Source organism: Bombus pyrosoma, linkage group LG13 (assembly GCF_014825855.1).
Source record: "Bombus pyrosoma isolate SC7728 linkage group LG13, ASM1482585v1, whole genome shotgun sequence".
In the NCBI taxonomy this organism is placed as follows: Eukaryota; Metazoa; Arthropoda; class Insecta; order Hymenoptera; family Apidae; genus Bombus; species Bombus pyrosoma.
The window spans coordinates 9120205-9140300 of record NC_057782.1 but is presented as its reverse complement, the minus strand read 5'-3'; the positions used below and the strand labels follow the sequence as shown (position 1 = coordinate 9140300).

At 41.3% G+C, this 20096-nt stretch overlaps 1 protein-coding gene and 1 long non-coding RNA gene across 2 annotated transcripts in view; both read left to right on the top strand.

Moving 5' to 3' along the window:
• Nucleotides 1-512: 512 nt before the first annotated feature.
• LOC122574026 lies at nt 513-1862 on the top strand. The gene is made up of 4 exons (XR_006318872.1): nt 513-570; nt 668-1043; nt 1124-1233; nt 1321-1862. It is a non-coding gene; the product is annotated as an uncharacterized LOC122574026 (long non-coding RNA).
• Nucleotides 1863-4563: 2701 nt separating this feature from the next.
• The window catches only part of LOC122574107 (homeobox protein unc-42-like), a 23175-nt gene continuing 7642 nt past the window's right edge, over nt 4564-20096 (top strand). Inside the window, exons 1-3 of the mRNA XM_043741269.1 lie at nt 4564-7735; nt 11818-11945; nt 12867-12974. Coding sequence (XP_043597204.1) covers nt 7516-7735; nt 11818-11945; nt 12867-12974 — 456 coding nt within the window. The 5' untranslated portion in view covers nt 4564-7515. The remainder of the gene's footprint in view (nt 7736-11817; nt 11946-12866; nt 12975-20096) is intronic.

Sequence of the window (20096 nt, the reverse complement as noted above, 5' to 3'; positions counted from 1 at the left end):
CGTGCTCCTCTTTGTGCAGAACGTACTTTGATTGGACAATATTTTGTGTTGATCAATGGGAACCGAAATATCGATAATACACTGATTATACCTTTGGCAATGGTACGTGCGGCACTTTAACACTTAAGGGAACGTTTAAATTGAACAAAAGTGCCTATTATTCTCGAAAAGTCGCAGAGATATGGAGAGAAAGAGAGAGAGAGAGAGAGAGAGAGAGAGTGTGTTAAGCGGCACGTGCTTGCTAATTTGTTCCCCGCACGTGTCACCGATAAAACCGCGTCAAAATATTGCTGGCAATTTGAATAGGCCAATTATGAAGATAGAGCCGAAAATACGCCCATCTTTTTAAAAAGAGAAAGATTATTTGCACAGATATCGCTTTAGTTTTAATTCACAGTATTACGCAGCTGCGTTATAAATAAAAAAAGGTCTGCTTAATTTAATCATCTGTTAACTAATTACTTATTTGCATAAATTATTGGAATCTATTACTTTTAGGTACAAGAGATAAGAAAGAGGAAGACAGGAAGTAAAAAAGGAAAAAGAAGTTCGGTGAACAAGCAAAGAAAGGTATTTAGAAGCTTATAGATATTCATGTTAATTCTTTTAACGTTCTCAAAGACGTTTCTTGTAAATTCGCGATATTCGGCAATGCCGATGTTTTTAGTACTTAGGTTACGGATCACTCCAAGTACAAATGAGTCGCTCCATCGAACGAAGCAAAAAGCGAAAGTTTATACACGATGTTTGGGCGCCTTTGACGAACATTCGTCTAAACGGAGACGACACGTACGATCCCAGAAGAGGTACTGCGTGTAGATCAAAGCCAGTGAATTTTCGATGCACCGACCGAGGGTGCAGGGGCATTCTGAAAAGGGGGTGCACACCATATCGACAGGGCGTGGTCGAAATCTGTCACACTAGCCGCGAACAAACCTGATGCCTTGTCAGCAATAGTATAGAATTTCTTCCGATTACTACGCTTTTCTCCCAGTGTAAATTCGAAATTTCTCGAACGATCGTCGAACACGGTGTAACGAAAGGTAATCACGCGTTAAGATATAGTAATAATCCACGAAAATTAACGAGAAGGATAAAACTGTTTTATTTCTATTTCATTAAGAGAAACTTGTAACGAGGTTCCTAGTAATTAATTTTAGAAGAGATTACGCTATCGTAGCAGTGGTAGTTTATTCGTTTCAACTCATTAGCCCAGAAAGTGGACTTGGTTACGTAAGTTACAATATATTACATCATCTTATACGTTATCCTTATCCCGTATTGTCGCCTTACATGATTATCTCTTTGCCTCTATTCCAGAACCGTCGAGATTATTCTATTGTTTAATCAAATACGCTACAAATGTTAGTATTTAAATATCAATCAGCTCTCATCCAGCGATGAACATATTTTCGATGCAATAAACGACGTAGACTTTTAAAACGAACATATTTACGAACTCGTGTTTATGCGTCATATGAGAAAATGAGTGGGTGGTTCTCCCATATGGGCAACGGATGATTATCGCTTGAATCGAGACACAATTTTTATCAACGATCGATGATACATTATAACGTCAAAAGAATGTCGTATTCTTGAACTGTGACATTTTTTACTCTCTTTTTTAATCCCAATTCTTCTTTCATTTAAGATACGATAGAATTCCAATTTTGGAATGTTAAGCGTTTCTCTTTAATACGGGCACTCATACTAATTAATAATTAATCATAGCATTGCGTTAAACTAGCTCGTGAAATATGAACACCCACTAAAATCGCATAAATATGTGGACGTTTCAGTTTGGATTATTAGTCTTTCTTTTTTTTTTTTTTTTTTTTGGTCAAAAACAAGTAAGTGGTCATGTATTTTTAAACACAACACGATGGTCTACGTAGAGATAGTTGGCATACTATTTATGAAATTGTATTCGAATTCCAGGTGGACTTCTATGTAACTTCAAACCACTGTTTGTACATAGTCGCCGTTTCACCGATTTAATTTGCAAGGGGTAGACCGCTTAGATTAGATCAGATCTTACGGATTGGAAAGCCGACTTTACGGTCTACATGGACCATATGCAGTTTGTGCTTCATAAGGGTGATCCGACTACCCTACTTAATCGATAAGATGCGAAAGCAGCGATAAACTCGCTTGTCTTTCCATGATACTGTTCTGCAAGGGAATTATCATTTTCTATCGAATATTATAGGAAACAAGAAACCGGTGGTGCTATGTGAGTCATAAAAAAATGTCTATTACCGTTTAATCAATTATAATATCCAAATAACGATATTAGAAAAGAGAATTTTCTTTAAATAGAATTAATTGACGCGGGTAAATCACACTCTTGTGTGAAAAACCAAAAATACGTTTTTCTCTTACGTTGTTCGTGCTATACGCGTGGTTATTTTACACGTTCGGCGGAAACGAAAAATGTGAAATATCGTCAACATAAAAGCGGAAGACAGCGGTTATTGAAACAAACTTCGTTCGACTCATGGGAACGTTAACGGAGATCATAAGCGTGGCAAGCAGGTCTGAATGAATAATTGTCGATAGAATAAGCGAAACCTCAATGGGGACAATTCTGGTCCCGAATTGGCCGACTTTTCACTCAGTCCACCCGTAAGTTTTTGCGACTATTGTCGACGAAATTGCAGCCTTGAAAAACGGCGACACGCGCGATGGGCGTTCTGTTTTCAAAGTGCGATTCAAAGAGACGAAATTGCCGGCCTTCAGCGTGATACTTCATCTTTTGTACGACGTTGACAAAACGTACGCTTTTATCGACGTTGCACATTTCAGACATTCGATGCATGTCGACGAGTTTTCCTGAAAATTTTGCATCGTCGAACGGAATTGTAGGCGGTAAAACAAAGCATGGGGAGTTGCGGCTAAAATATTCAATATAACTATGTAACTGAATTATGTTACGCTGATGCGATACACGGTTAGTGTACACAGCAGCTCTATTAAATAGAACGAAACATTATTGTACCATGAATACATAGGAATGCTTTTTTCCTGCCGCGATAATTTTCTGTCGTTAGATATTTATTTTAATCGATATATCCCGACCGTGACGAATCGACTCGTTTTATTCGCAAATTATTGAAAAGATGGATACCGTTTGAAAATCATACGAGGGAAACATAGCAAGTCTATATTTGTTAGTAATTCTCCGACTTTTCCAGTATTCACGTTACGCTTATTAAGGTTGGGGAAAGTTTCTTAATATATTAAAACATTTGCCACAGTTAGTAGAAATAAAAATATTATTTATTTAGCGCATACAGGTACAGCGTCAATGAAATTTCACCATGTTTTATATAACACGATATATACGATAAATGTTTTCTACAGCCAGTACGTTCAAGTACTTTGGCGTGGTACTGTACGTTTACCGAAACTTTCATTCAAAATTGTAATTATATTATCGACGAAGCATAACTTTTCAGATAAACAGATATTTGCCTGTATCTCTCGTCTCTCTTTTTTGGAAGACAGCAAGGTGATCGTGAAAGGAAGGATGACCTAAATATGGGCAACACGAGTAACGAACTGATTCTTGCTATCGCGACGAAAACGATGACCAACTTTTTTCCGTGAGTTCGAACAACTTTGAAGACGCTGAAGCTCTCGAAACTTTACGTTCCTCCTTTATAGCAACCCTCCTCATACTCTCTGGTTACATGCTTCTTCGAACTCACCCTTGGGCGAGAGAATCCTGGCGCCTCGTTTTGAGGGAGGGTCGAACGAAGAGGGCGTCAAGGAGACGAGTCTAAGGGTTCCGCGAGGATTCGTCGAAAAAGGAGAATCTACCTCCGACGTGAGAACGTAGATCGTTCCGGATGACGTCGAAGGCATCGGTGTTTGGTAATGAGTAAAAATCTACCGTGTGTCTACGTTCGAAAATAAGAGAATCTCGTGGAGAAGCAACTGCTTATACGTGTGTCGGAAAGTACGAACGGAAAGTATAAGTTTCGAACGAAAGAAAAGAAATCATCGACGCGAGCAAATCTCGATATTCAAAGAGGAAATCATGGGAAGAGTATAAAGGATAAATAAAGAAGTCGCTCGGAAGAAATTTGATATTCGGCGAAAGAACGATATTAAAACATCGGACATGGATTTAACGTTACAACGAAATAATGAAAATTGAGGTTGAAAAAATTTATTTGACGACGTAGAAAGAAGGGGAAAAAAATTGAACGAGAGAGCAGACGAAAAGAAACGAAGTAAAACTTCGCATGTACGGTACGCGGGTTCCGAGAGAGGATGGAGACTCGTTCATGGAATTACAAATCATCGAAAAGCTGTGCGCAAAACACAAAGACAGGGATGGAAATTCGTTGAAAAACCTATTCTATTCGTTACAAGCTCGTGTCGAACTCAGCTCGTAGGCAAACGACTCACGCGGCCGTGAAACGAAGAGTTTCTCGACTCGCACACGTACTAGTTGGGTCAGCCGTGTGCGTGTACGTTACGATCAAATACCGAAAACGGGGGGGAGGGGGAGCGGAGTGGGAGGGGGAGGAGGAAAGAATTAAAAAAGCTATCTGCCACGGGATAATAAAAAGGAAGACGGGTCTGCGAATGCAAAGAAGGAAAAAGGAGGTAGGGTGAAAGAGAGTGGCAAAGGGAGGCTAAGGGTTGATAAGAGGGTGTGGAGAAAGAGGCAAGAGAAAAAAGGAGAAGCAGAGAAGACGACGAAGTCGAGGAGGAGGCAGAGAACGATGAGAACGATGACGAGGACTAGTACGAGGACGAGGACGAGGACGAGGACGAGGCGGAGAGAGAAACGCGAATGCGAACGCGAACGGTCTACTGGTAGAAAGGGACGTCCCACGCGGACAGGCAGTAGTGGTAACGCACATATTGGCCAGACGTTTGTGTGAGTCGTTGGAAAAGCTAGATGGCGAGGTGGAAAGAAAATCGCTCGCAGGCTATTTTCCGGAGGAATTTTTATTGGTAGATCCGCCATGTTGAGGGTGAAGTAGGGGTAGACGGAGCAGCGGAGAACATGCCAGGATTGGTGGTTGTCCGGGTAACGCATCGTTCGAGCATCCAATAGGGTAAAGCGAGGAGAACCTCGTGCTTTCGTTGCCCGACCGAGCACGGGGGTGAAAGGGAACGCTGGTTACAGGCAACAACCCCCTACCATGGAAGCAGCCCCTCTAAACGTTCTCTGTCCCCCCGCAGAGTCACCGGGATAACTGCATTTCGTGGACAGAATCCCACAAGAACTCACGGCGAGCGGTCGCCCCTCTAACACGGCCGACTCTCCTATCGTTTCGGCTTTTTCCTCCACGTAACGCGTTACGTACCACGGTACGAAGGAAGGGCGCGAGTCATCCTGGACGCTTCCACCTCGTCCTCGTCCTCGTGCTCGTATCCGTACTCGTTTTCGTCTTCATCTTCGTCCTTACCTTCGTCTTTGCCCGCGTCCACTCTTCGTCCGTGTCCTCGCGACGCTCCACGAATCTCGTTGCCCGCGCGGTTTCGATCGGGCGCGCGCCATTTCTCCGCAATTATTTCGATATTTCAATTTTCAAGGGCATACCCTGCTGCCTTCGTGATACTTACCCCTCCCCCTTCTTCTGCCCTCCAATTCTAACCCACCTAATTGCATCGACGAGATAATAAGATTTGAATTTCGAATCGAGGCCACGGTAGCGGTAACGTCCGCTTCTCATTAACCAGCCGCGCTCTCCTCTCTTTCTCTCTTTCTCTCTCTCTCTCTCTCTCACTCTCTCTCTCGCCCTCTTCCTTCTTCTTCCTCTTCTTTTTCCTAGCTCGACATCCAACATCCACGTGCGTCTCTCGGGCAAACGAAACGTTTCTTTTCTCCTTTCTGCTCGCTTTCTTTCCCTTTTGTCTCTCGTTCGTCGGGTCGACCGCAACGTCGCGGGATTCTCCGGGAACATCGTTGGGATTCGACGCTACGACGCTTCCCCGTGAACATTGGCGCAGCCGGACGCAAACTTGGATCAATCGGATCGTCAAAAGCAGCCTACCAGGATTTAAGATCGATAAGAGTACGCTGTCGCTCGCGATCACGAAAGGACGATATCGCCATCTCTACAGCTATCGCAAGTTACTAACTGGCAGGAGGGCTACGGAGGATAGTGATCTTGTATTTGCAAGACCAACGCTCCGACGAATACGTAAATATCAGGATAGAGTTTCAAACGTGAAATTAGTGTACTTCTGGATGATTTCGCAAACCGAGCAAGGATCCCGATTACTCTTACACGTTGCAACCTTGAGGATAAAAAACTGTGAAAATCGTTGGGGAAACGATTGCTGGAATTGGAAGGATTCACGATCGAAACGAGATTAGTTTCTGAAAAGTGTCGCCGATATTGTGTTAAAGAAGTGAAACTCTCGAATATGTGTGAACGGAAATAACTGTTTCTAAAATTACCAAAATTACCAAGATTGCCAAGTTACCTTTTACGTCCACCAGAGACTTTAAAGTACGCGTACTTTAAAGTCTTAGAGAACGTACCTCTGAATTCTTGCTCGCAAGTAAACATTGCGATCGCTGCTTCGAGTCACCAACGAGTCGACGCGTTGTCACGTAAATATGTGATTTCGCGAATCGAATCGAACGCTCGAAACGTCATAAACACATGTTAGTACACGTTTGAAAATTGCCATTCGAACATCGATGTACAAAACCGTATCGCTTAAAGACGCAACGACAGACGTCTGAACGAAAGATCGTTCCTAAAAGCAACGACGAACTATCGCTGCGGAAAGGATCGGGTAAAGTCGAAAGGACCGATCTCTCAGCGCGACCAAGCGAGAAGCTTCGAAGCACGTAATCAACTCGAAAGCTGCAAAGACAAACCTTCCTCGTCGGATGTACTCTCGTCTATATCGTAAAATTCATACGCGGCAGGTCTGTTGAGAGAATTTCCTAATTCCCTTAGCGCAGGATTCGTCGCTGCAAAGAATCGAATGATCTGGTATCCGAAATCATGACCAATCTGCGTTAAGAGACCTAGAAAGCGAGACTCGTCCGTCGAAGGAGTCGACGAGTAAGATACGCGCACGACGAGCCTGTGCTAGGACATTTAGATAACAGGATCGACCCTTGAAAGGGATCGAGAAATTGGGAAAATCTAGGATTTCGTGAAAACAGAGAAGAGAAGAGTGCGAAAGATCGGAAAAAATCGATCGTGGTTCCGCCTCTAGAAGGGGAACGACAGAGGATGTCTTGGTAGGTTGTGAAAGAACAACAGGAGCACTTGGTACGAGAGACCTCAACAAGGTCAACCCGGCATCACCCTGGCTAACGACCTGTCTGGAGGTACCGGGGGTCCCGGTGCAGGCGGCGTCGGTTCCGTCGGGGGCACCTCCGTCGGCGGCGGCGGCGGTGGCGGTTCATCGCTCCCGACGACCGCCCTGAGCCTCGATCATCAGCAGTTCAACATCTTCCCTGCGATCTTTAGCAGGCAGTTGAACTTTTCCGCGGCGGCAGCTGCGAACTGCGGTCAAAACAAGCTGATGGACGAACTGAGGCCGAATCTCGGTTTGCTCGGCGTCGGACTCGTCGAGAACGAGAGCTTCCATTTGAATCACAATCAAGAGAAGAGGAAGTGTAGCAGCACGAGCTCGAACGAGCAAGATTTCAGCCTTTACGGGGTTCACCAGGGTCTCGAAGCAAGCCCGCCGACACCAGCCGCGACGCCTGGAAGGAGCAGCGTCGGGGCTACTTCTTCCGTTGGTGAGTATCGCTCTGAATTCACTCGTCTTTCCATTCTGTATGTTTCGAGTCGCCCACTTGTTTCACGACCGACTCGCACGTTTTTAGTAAAATATTTGGAGAACTATCTTTCAAGCGATACACACCGAAGACGCTACGTATTTGCGCGCTTGTTTATGTTAGGAAAAGAGGGTTTAATAAAAATTTCTATGGAAAACGATAGATACATCGATGAATTTTATATGCAACGAGGATAAACGTTCAATCTTCTGTAACAGGATGATAAATATTTAGCCACTAGTTTCTTGCCAATTTATGTATCTTACCAGCATCCATTTGCTATTACTACAAATCGGCCAAAGTATCCCGATACTTGTATGAACGGTAGCGTATACCACGATCTTATTTGGCTTGACTTTTTTTTAGAACGATCGCGCGTTAGTCTGTTTCCTCTAATCACGAACGAAAGAGATACAGACGTTGAGGATGATTTGGAGGTAAAAATGGGCAACGTGTCATCTCGATATAGATGAATTTTCCGCTTGTTGAGCCTCGAGTACACACGTACGTAGACGATAAGATCGGTTGTGTAGTGTTGACAATGGGGTGCAGGACTAGACCATATGGTGGTACCTGTTCTATAGGCTATTATTATGTGCTCGTGGGGTTTCAGAGAGCTTAGCACCAAGGGTGTGCTAATGGGGTTCACTCGAATCGTTGGATGTAGACGCGTGTCGAGTCTTGTCATCGAAGCGAAATGCTGAACAGAACTCTGTCTTCCTCCCTCTTGCTATAAATTGACAGTAACTTGTACTTAGTGCCAGAATTCAATGTAGTCCAGCTGTTGGCTATCATTAACGAGTTTAACGTTTTTCCATCGCGGAGTAGAAGATTTTGCGACAAACTGGTCGTTTCTAGTTTCGTTTTTACCAGATAGTTAAAAGAAACACGCGACCTGCGTAATTTGCAACTCGATCTCCTTCCGAGGACTCTGAGGATCAAAGCAATTACAGATTCGAATAACGATTCTGCGGAAAGCCGAAATTTTCATATTATGAAAATACGACCGATCTACGCGTGGAATTCTTTCGTACATCGACACGAGTCACGACAAATTGTCTGTTTAAATATTTGATATCGTCGCGCGTTTAAAACGCCGACGCGAATTGAAAATCCCGCCGATGACGCTCTTACGCTTTTCGAATGCCGAAGACGTTCTTCCAAATTGGAATTCGCCACCGAATTACGCCAGTTTACGGTAATAAAGTTATGGATGAATCATTGGCAAGACGATGGGTGCGGGAATTCAATAAGGATAGAGAAACTGTATGCGATCGTAAGCGTTGGTGTCGCCCGTCTCTCGTTACAGTGGAGCGCAAGAACGCGTTTGCGACTTTATCGCAAACGATAGACGCGTCCAACGAGCCAGATTACCGTCTTTCTTGCAAAACTTGAAAAGTTTTTGCCTTTATAACGCTTCACAAGAAACGATGATTTAGAGGATTGGGTAGGGCGATGGTAGTGTGAACTGTGACGGCGGAGGTCAATGACGAAGGTATACGAAAGCTCGTATAACATTACGACTAACGTTCAAATAAAGCTGGTGGTCGTGTTGAAAAATAACTTGGCATATGTACCAGAGTTACAAATAAAAAGAACTTTTCAAGATGCGTCTGTATCATCGTTACTCGGAAACTGGCATCGCATTTTGGATGATGTTCGTGGAACGTAGAATTCTCTAACAAACCATGCGAGCGATCGGATGCGTCTGTAAATATTGGAAGGGTGGAAAATATTACAAATAAGATAGGAGGTTCAACAGGTCGCACGGTAAAATTTTATTACATTTCTGCGGATCTTATTATTCGGTAATGACTTTCGCGCGATGGGTCCAATTTAAGTGGAGAACGTCCAGCGTTTTGTTTTTTCCCTTGAAGGTCAGACTTTTCAGGGACGAGATGAAACTGCCGTAGTATTCTAATGCAAATGAAAACTCTGCAACGTTCAGCTAAGCGAAAGAAGGGTGGAAAAAGAAAGATGGAAGAAGGGAAGCAGAGAAAGAGAGAGAAACGGGGAGGGAAAAATTAATGTCGTTAACCCTGTGCGTCCTCCGCGGCATTAAAAGTACTCAAGCGATGGTCTTTCGCGCGATTCCCTAGCCCCTTTTAATACGCGAACCCGCGAAATTTCTCTACTACAAACGACGGTTTCCGTTTCTGTTTTCAAAAAAGACGATTTAATATTACTACCTGAACGAACTTACCGAAAGTCAGCTTCCCCTACGGACGATAGAGTTTCTCTGCTATTTACTAGACATTTTATATAGCAATAGCATTTAACGCGATCGTTGTATAAGTATCGGAATGTGTTAAAACACATAAATTGTCCCTTTTAGTTGAAACGTCGTTACTAACGTTTTCCTCCTTTTTTGAGATACGTTGAAATTCGTTTGGCATATTTCGTTTCGTCACATTCGTTAATACGTTCGTAAAAATGAAATCCGAGAGTCGTAAGTTGTAAAAATTGCGTAGCATCGAGGGACAGAGATTTGTAATTGGAGGAAGAATCGATCGAAAAAGTTGCCAGCGACGGGATAGCTTTTCGCGTTAACTGGAATTTGGTGGCAGATGCCGATGGAAGACAGCTGCGAAAGCTGCAGGGATCTGCCTTATTAATAATCCCATAGATCGTGTCATTTGTCAGCTCGTCCAGCTTGTTAAAATCTCTGGTAATTATTTCGAATACAGTATTCTGGACGGATAATAGTCGTAGAGCTGGTGTAACTACGATGGTTCTTCCTTTTCCAATTATTTTGATCCGCGATAAAGGTAGTCATTTACTTTAGAAAATGGAAAATAAACGAGGGTTTGATTTTCAACAATAAACGAATTAAATTATTTTCTCGGAGGAAAAAGTAAATATAAGAACGTAAATGTAAGGTTTTCAGTCATATTTTTCGCTTTATATTCAAGACGCGACGTCTAAAGGAATTTTGAATAATATCGAGCATGTTTCGTTATTTGTTGTTATTTCAACAACTTCTTTCGACATATTATACATTTCTTTACATTTATGCTGTAACGTCTTACATGTCGCACGCACGAGAACATCAGTATCTTTCCTTAGTCTACTGCTTCTGTCGCACCTGGTCGAAAATTTGTTGCCACGGTCTAATTAATGTCTATGGTAATAAAATTGATGTAATCGCGACGCCTGTTGTTGCCATAAGCGAGTCATCGTTACGCGTTGTTTCATAATCGCCAAAGGTCGACTTTTCTTTCTTCTTATCTCGATCGCCGAGCGTCTCTAACTACTATCATTAAACCAGCGTAAAGTTTCGTGAAACGTACAACGATCAAAATCCGTAGCAAGTATTCACTGTCAATTTACAACAAATAAGTATATGAAATAGACGCTGCCATCGTGTTAGTGGTTTCGCTAAGAAACAGATCATAACGCGCAGATTTGCCTCGTCTTCTGGCTGAACTTGACCGAGTTTCACTGTTCACCGGGTAACGGGGCAAGGTATGTAAAGTGGACAGCATTCATCCTTGAACATTGAATCAGCATGTAACATGATTAGGTCATTAACGCCCTAACCAAGTTAGCATAGTGCGAGGGACTTCGCTCGCCACCGTTACCCCGACCGTACGTTCGTATGTTCGTTCATAAAGCCGATACCGTGAAACAACCAAGACGAACGCAGACTTCTACATCGAGACTGCAACCTCGTGTCAATCGTTCTCTCGATTCGTACGCGGTTCCTTAGCCATCGATGGTTAAGACGTACGTTATCGAAAATATTCCGACAGTTTTCTCCTTTTTCACGGGATATAATTTAGCGGAAAGTTACAGATAAAAGGGTTTTATTTCATCGTCTATCGTCGCGACAGCTACGCAACGAAATATTACGATACGATAAGGCTGATTTTTACGAGAGCTAAGACGCAGTAACAAAATTGGTGTTTTTATCAACTGAAACTTATGGGACTATCCTTCCGTTATTGGAGCAAGTCTTTGTCTTCGAACGGTTCAATTTTCGGAAATGAATTTTGATAGGTCGACTAAATGAAAACTAATTTAATTGATTTTTCCAATTTCAGGCGCGGAAGGAGCTTTTAAAAAGTTAAAACCCGACCCTTGTGCTTCGAGTCCTCACATCGGCCATACACCTACCACCGCCAGTTGTCCAACACCCGCTCGACGACGGCACAGGACCACTTTTACGCAGGTTTGCTCTTAACTTTACATTAACTTGACGTTCACGCGCATAAGAGAAAAACGTATATATTTTCGAAGCTTCCAATCTTTTCTCGCGTACAAAAGTTCCTAATTAATTGCCGTTGCTATCGCGTGCGTACGAAGCACCGATATTTCCCAAAGAGATCTTTACCCGCGCGCAGTTTCTTCAACATATCGATACATTTAATCAAAGTAATTTTCAATATCATGCAACGTATCTTTTCGATGATCATTCAGTTGGTTATTATTCCAAATACCCGAATAGGCCAACGCATGATTATTTTAAAATAACATGTAAAATAAGATCGGAGAAATATATATTTTCAAATAATATTACATATTTAAAAATTATTTGCTAAAGTCGTTTGAGAAATAATTAATTTTTAAAGCGGCGTTAGTATTTCACGCGGTATTTTACACACAGAAAATCGAATTAATTCGTTTGAAATTAAATAATTTATTTGTCACATTATGGAATAAATTATTCCTTATTTACTACTATGTTTATTTGTTATTTGATTTTGATCGTGATAATAGATTTAGCAATAATATTAAAATAAATTTGACAAAATTTTAGCTCAGATCCGAGCCAAATCGGATGACATATCGTTTAAACACGTAATCATTTTCCAAATATTTTCTCGAAACAATGCCCAAGCTTGATACGATTTTCTAACTTAAGGTTTCCCCTAATTGAAAAGAATCGATTCGTTCGTTGCATCGTTTTTCGCTACTGTCTGCACCCATTGTTACGATTCTCGGTAGCTGGATTATTTACGGATAAACTCGTTACACATATTTCGATAACGAAATTTCGATTACCTCGATCCCCGAGATCTTTCGTGTAGCGTTCAAATTTCCTGCCGGTAGTTCAGATCGGCTTCACTACGGCCTTCCAATTGTTTCGCAGGAGCAGCTGGCAGAATTGGAATCGGCATTCGCAAAATCTCATTATCCAGACATATACTGCAGAGAGGAATTGGCGAGGTCCACGAAATTGAACGAGGCTAGAATTCAGGTGAGTATCGTAGCTTTGTAACGAAGAAGAAACAGAAAACATAAGAAACTACTCGATTCATTTTCTCCTAAGCATTGAATTTTTCGAACGATTGATCCGAAATTGGAAAAAGATCAGCCTTGTGAAATCGACTCGGGTATTTTCTAACGTTTTTTGTAAAAACCAATGGGCTACTAGCGTAAAATCATTTTCATCTCTAATTCCCACGAACGCGTACAATTGCCATTTCGAGAATTTATTCTACCGATAGAGATTAACGAAAAAGAAAAGAAAAAAAATTGGAAACTCGAAAATTAATCAACGTTTCTTTCGAAAAATTGTTCCTCGATAATAAAATTCGACGATATATCCCACGAAATTTTCTCCCCATTTAGCTTCCGATGGTCTTCAAACAAATTTGACGCGTTGTTTCTCGCGAAACGTTACATATATTCGTGTATATATATATATATTTTCTGTACGTCCATCTTTTTGGCCATGAGTCATGCAATAATCGAATCAAAGACGCATGTAGGGTGGCAAAATGAAATTACGCGCGCAAATGTCGATCCAAGATACCCTCGAGTCTTTCGGGGGGTCGCAGAGTCAATCAGTGGAAACGGAGGCGTTTCGGACAAACTTTCTGATATCCACTGTAAAATAGGGAAATAGCAGATACGGAATTATCGATATCGACGAAAGTTAGGTTCGTTGCTTATTCCAGACTAGGGTAAATTTTGTTTGAAACGAAGATGAGACGAAGACGACTCTAAACGACTAACTTTTCAAGTGTTTTAATATTTTTATCATAGAGATAACACAGAGGAAGCACCTTTATTCCGAATATTAAATGGATAGAGAAAAAAGAGATTAGATGCGATGTCAACGAAATTTCAAAATATTTAGCGCACAATACGGTTTCAAATTTATTTTTCTCGAAAGCGAAGCATCGTATGGAAAAATTGTGTTCTCTATTTTTTACTTGTTTTCAAACGTTAGTTAGTTCAAACTCCTGGAAATTAGCCAGATCGAAGTGTACTTTGTCGAATCTTCAAAGCCGATTTTTTCGAAAACACAGCCTGAGGTGAAAAAATGTTATACCAAAAAAATCATCCACTGGTCGGTTGTACTGCGATTATTCCCCATCTCTGCGATTCTCGTATTAGCGTTAACTATCCAAGTATGATCAACGATTTCTCGAAAATATCGGGAAAGTAGCGCAGAAAATATGTTTCAGTTTATAGTTGAGTTATTCGGAACACCGTACTTTCGCGTGTCACTGAATTTCGCAATGCAGCGACCGAAATTTCCATAAAGCCACTGATGCTTTTTGGTAAAATTGTAGAATTATTTCGTTCTAACGAGCTTCGTAACCATTTTGGGGAAACCAGGAAGGAAACGTACATTGTACACGGATCGTAGCGATAGAAGTAACGTTGATTTAAAAAAACACGTAGAAATATAATTGAAGAGAAAACAAAAATGCGAGATTTCCATAGAGTCACGCGCTTTTTCGATAAATAAAATAAAAACTGACGATAATTTCTTCGCTGTATCCATATTAATAGTTCGTACAATTGCCATTTTTTCAAATTACATCCAAAAATGCAACTCGGTGTTAACAAAATCAGATTTTGTAACGTTTCTTTACCGACAGACGCCTACGGTTCGTTTACCACCTTTGATAATTCACTAATGCGATTATATCGCCCGCTATTGATACAGTAACTTTTCTCCTAAATATTCCCCGAAGATTTTCTATGGATTTCAAATCCGAGGAACAAGCTGGCCATGTTAAAACCTTATACATTTTTTTGATTCACCCACTGTTTCGTGCGAAGCATTGTCGTACTGGTAAATAAAGCTGTTGTCTCCGATTGTTTCTGTGAACGTTACTGCAAACCACATCTCTCTACGTATACGTTCCTTTTTCTAGTTCTATCGAAATGCCATCGTACAGGAACTTTTCGGTGGAACGAAACGATTATAAGATTTCACCAAAAAAGAAAAAATATATCGACTCTATGGAAATAGCCGACGCATAAAATATCCATCAGCCAGCGTACCCTTACGTATCCACGCGAACGTACTTAATCGCTTTATCAAGGAACGCTAACGATCTACGTTTAATCGACAAGTTGCGAAAGAAGGAAGGGTAAACATTCGATACGAGCGAACGCGTCAGCTGGAAGATGAAACGCGACAGATTCGAGGGTAGTAGTGCGGTTTTTGACAACGTTAAAGAATGGACAGGATGGAGAGGACTCTGGCGACTGTAGCTAGCCAAAGGATTCGCGTTAGCTGGTGCAGAGCCGCCGCTGGCCCCTCCGAATCCTGGAGCGGTACATATTAAAACAGTCGCCAGTGCGTTTCGCTCTTTTGATATATAATGCAGGACGGTGTTGTTTGAGTTAAAAGCCCAGGAACCGCGGTGACTTAACCCTGTTAAACTGCGATGCCAAGTAAAACGCGGTTTGCTTTGCTTTTACTCGTTGGTTATAATCCATGCACAAAGTGTCCACCAGGCAGGAAGTGGCTTCACCAATGCGGCGGAGACTTTCGAACGCGTTCATTTGCCGGCCTCAAATGTAAAAGTATCCAAGCCGGTCTTGAAACGTCGTTTCTAGTCATTAACTTTTGAAACATCGATGCACCGACCGTTTCCACTAATTTCTCCGTTCGATGTTTTTTTCAATCGCTCGCAGCTTTTCCCGTTAGCGGCACCCCTTCGCGACGGTTAACGTCGAACAGATCGTAAATAGAGACGACGGATGGAAAAGCACGATAAGCAAATTGTCCATGCTTTCGGATTCGACGGATTATTCTCGTTTTTTAACTGCGTTACACCAAGTATCATTCTTTTTTATTTTGTTTTTTCTTTCTCTTTCGGATATCGAATGGCGTTAAAAACAGAAAAGTCAAAGTCTCTGTTTTTAATCGTGTTCGCGAACGTAGCAATTAGTATAAACGTCCACACATTTTCAGCGAGAAGGACCGACAAGGTTGCTCCTAAATTTAATCCTCTTTTCCGTTTAAACGCGTTACTGCAAATTTATAGATAACATTCACGATTCATTGATCGTTGCTTCGCGAATATTATACGTAGGTATTTTTAGGAACGGATAGAACACGACAAAACCGTTATACGCTATTTCTTTTGGGATTAAGGAAAATAAGAGCATAAAGTTAAATGGTAGAATTACAACTTTACAGTGGACTTTCAACTTGGATTAAAAGTTCGCTAATCGAATTTCACAGTCGAAGGAAAGTACACGTTACGTTCTGTACGTGTATCTAGCGACGAATTTCTCGTCTATAGCGTCTACGATATTTTAAATCGCTGCGAATACCGTTCCAGCGTACGTTAGAACCGACTGAACCATCGGTTTCGAAGACTCAGAGATGTCTGAAATTACTCGACGTCCTGTGTCTCGATCGAGAAAGGACGGTAGAAACGTAGGAAGAATATCTGCAGCCAAACGAATAACAATGAAACAAATAAACGAGTTTCAGGTTGGTCGAATTAATTCGAACGAGCCTTTGTTCTACGCTGTTAAACCATTGAAAAAGGAGAACGTTGTGCGCTTCGTTAAACAATTGGGAAAAGAAGTTGGAAATTATCAGGGAACGCGCGTTTCTATTTCATTGAAATATTCGCTGCTACGGAATTCTTTGAAGGCTGCCGTGGTAGCTACGGCATTTTGTATTTTGGAAGATGGCGACACGCGAACAGGGTGCTCTTGGATGAAAGAGAAATAGGTAGGGAACGGCGGTGGCAAAGTTGAGATGAGTTGGGAAGGAAGGGTGGTTGGGTGGCGCTGTACCGGAGGCTGCCATTATATCTGAGCCGCCATTTTAAATTGAATTTTCTCCACCCTAGATAGATCTGAAACGTCTCGGCCTTGCCGAGGTTCTTCCTTCGTTGCGAGACGAGGAGTAAGAAGATGAGGAAAAGTAGAGGGAAACCGTACGAAGGGTACCAAACCCCCTATGGCTCGGCTCCCTATCCTTCTCTTCTCTTCTTTTCTCTTTTCTTCCCTCCTCTTCTCTTCTCTTCTCTTCTCTTCTCTTGTCTTTCCAACCCCTGTTTCGCGATGGATACTCTACGTGTTCGCTATCCTGTCCAAATGCTAACGGCAGAATTTTGTCTAACGAGGAACGAGATGAAACACGCGAGAATGTAGAAAGCTGATTGCAATTTAATCGACATTTTCATACTGGCGAAAGAAAATCAGCTGGACCTTTTATACGTAGTATTTACTTTGGACGATGAATTCTCATATTTATGTTTATATAAGTAGACTAGGGATGTTTATGGAAATGCGCGTTATCACGGAAATAATTAAAAGAGACTAGAAACTGCGCTGAGATTTCTGTCACGTGTTATACGTTATAACGAGTACACCTTATTTTAGATATTTTATACACACGTTACGCTCATTTTATGCACTCTCGCGTGATCAATCCTCTTATTTTTCATAGGAGAACGATTTTAAGATGCGATACCTGGTCGACCAATCACGCGTTACCAAGAGACTGTCTTTTTATTGATAATGGTAATACGGTATAATGATAACGGTTAAGAAAAAGGATAGCATCGTGGTAAGAGAATAATTCTCGAATCACCGCACAAGAAATCCCATTACCTCGAGGAAAAAGAAAGGTGAATCCGAGACCCAATATTAAGTTAGCTAAGTTTTCATTCGACCTTTTTACTTCGATTCGACTTCCGATCGAAGCCTACCTAGTGGGCGTTTTACGAGAAAATTGACTTCCTATCTGAGAGGAAATAAGAAAAACTGACGAGCGAAATAAAAAATTACCAACGTACATTCCTCCTTCTATCGTCGGACGGAATACACTTTTTTAGATCGCTGCACTCCGAATGAAACTCGCGTCTACATTTATTATTTTACGGTTTCTTGTCAAATCATTCACGACTCGCGAAATATTCTCCCTTTCTCTCCCCAACAATGATTATTACATCTCCCACGCGGAATTGCGAATCCATCAGTTTCAAGATACTTTTATATTCGCAACAACAACGCGAATATTCCGGTTAATAAAAATCTCAATCTCGACAAATGTACAGAACAAAGTAAAATGCTCGTTCTAATATTCAACGAATAAGACAAATCTCTACGTTATATCGGTACTTTTTTAATCCTGAAGCGTAGTTATCGAGAGGCGCGGTAGTTTCGGCACGATCTAACGAAGAAACGTAAAAATCGAAAGATAGAAGACGCGCAGCCTACGATCCACGAACGTTCGTTCGACAAACTGTACGCGTACGCGTGTTGTGGTACGAGGGAAGAAAAGTAGGCGATGAGGCAAGAAGAAAGTAGTAGTAGGTATATTTTCTTGCAGAGAGTAATCCATTATCTCGGGATCCATTTTCTGTCTCTATACGTGGGTTAGCTATCAGAGTACGGAGTGTATTCTCTTAGGTATACAGAAGGATAGTTTTCTTGGTCGTGGTTCTCAAAGTAGCAGACATTTTGAGCTGTTCTCTACCCTTGAGGGAGAGAGAACTGCACTTTCGCTATCCCATCTTCTGGCGCTATCTTTCTCTACGGCGGAACATAGCTGGGCGGAGAAAGGGAGGATTGGAGAGCACGGTTATTGAATTACCAACTCTTAGCTTTCCAGTTCTTGTAGGGTACGCGCCTTAAGGGACGCGCGCAAGTATGTTCGCAAAAAGCTCTTTCTGAGGAGTTGTAAATAAAAGGAGGGATCCGCGTTTACGAAACCTAGTCGCTTAAACGCATCCGTATATTTATCTACGGATAAACATACACGAATTACCTTTCTTTCGACCGATTTATTCGATGTCTTTCATTCAACTTTCGGCGATGAGTCGAATGGTCTTCAGAGAGACATAATCCGGTGCAATTAGATTTTTACCTAGAGATTATACAGAGTTCGTGATACGTTCGTTCAAATCGTATGATTCGTATAATTTTGAACGCATCGATCGATGCAATTTGTTGTTTCTTGTATAAACGTATCGGGCTATTCGCGTTGGAGAACGATTGATTTAGTAGATATTTTGTATCACGTAAGAGACTCGATTAAAAGATACCTGCGAAGGTATTAAAGAAGCAGGGGTAAGATAATCCAGTTTCGCGCTTTTAGCATTTCGAATTACTTCTTCTTTTCGATTAAACCAATGTTTTTACAAATATGACGCGAGAAATAACAATGGGGACGATTGGCCGGGTTTCATTATCGATCGTTTTCTTTTTTTTTTTTTTTTTTTTTTTTTTTTTTTTTTTTTTTCAAGATATTCACAAACGCTTTTCGGCGATACGTTTGATAAATACATGCTGCAGTATTAATAACGTTTAGAGCCACCATTTTTATGGATTCGAGGCCTGTTCTATTCGCAAGCACGTATTAACGTACGTGTGTGTGTGTGTGTGTGTGTGTCCAAAGTGAAATGTCGTTATATTTGCTGGGTAATATAATTTACAGCGATGCATACTCGAATACTTTGAACTTTGACTTTTAGATCGGAGCTCTATCATAGAGTAGTACATCGCCATAATCAAAAATAAAGGCCTTAAAAAGGAATAAACGAATCGCAGTACTTTTTGACGCGCGGTATTCCCGAACAGAATGCTTCGAAAATCTACGTTTCGATAGAATATTTCGATAGAAGGTATCGTATCAGAAACGTATACAGTACGAATAAAACTATCGCCACGGATTCTGTAAAATTTTGCATTTTCCAAACAAAAGATACTACTCTTTGTTTCATCTTCTCGTAAGATATGTAACATTTATGGCTTGGAAATATACATATGCGTATCGTCTACGTATGTGTAAACGTACATCGCGCAAAGTCTTATTAAAGATTGACGAAATACGAAACCGATAGAAGACTCGCAGTAACAAGAAAGTTAAATTCGTTATTCTGGAAATTCATATATATTTCGTGTGTGTACATATATATATATATATATGTCGGGTTGACGTTATGATTAGGGTTGGGGTTAAGGGCGTGAAACGAATCTTCGTTATGGTTAGACTTTGTCGTTATGCGATAGAGAAGATATTGACTAGTGCAAATATGATTGTTACAGATATCGACAAGTAACCGTGGTAATTAGATATTGGAGACGCTAGTGACAATGATTCTAG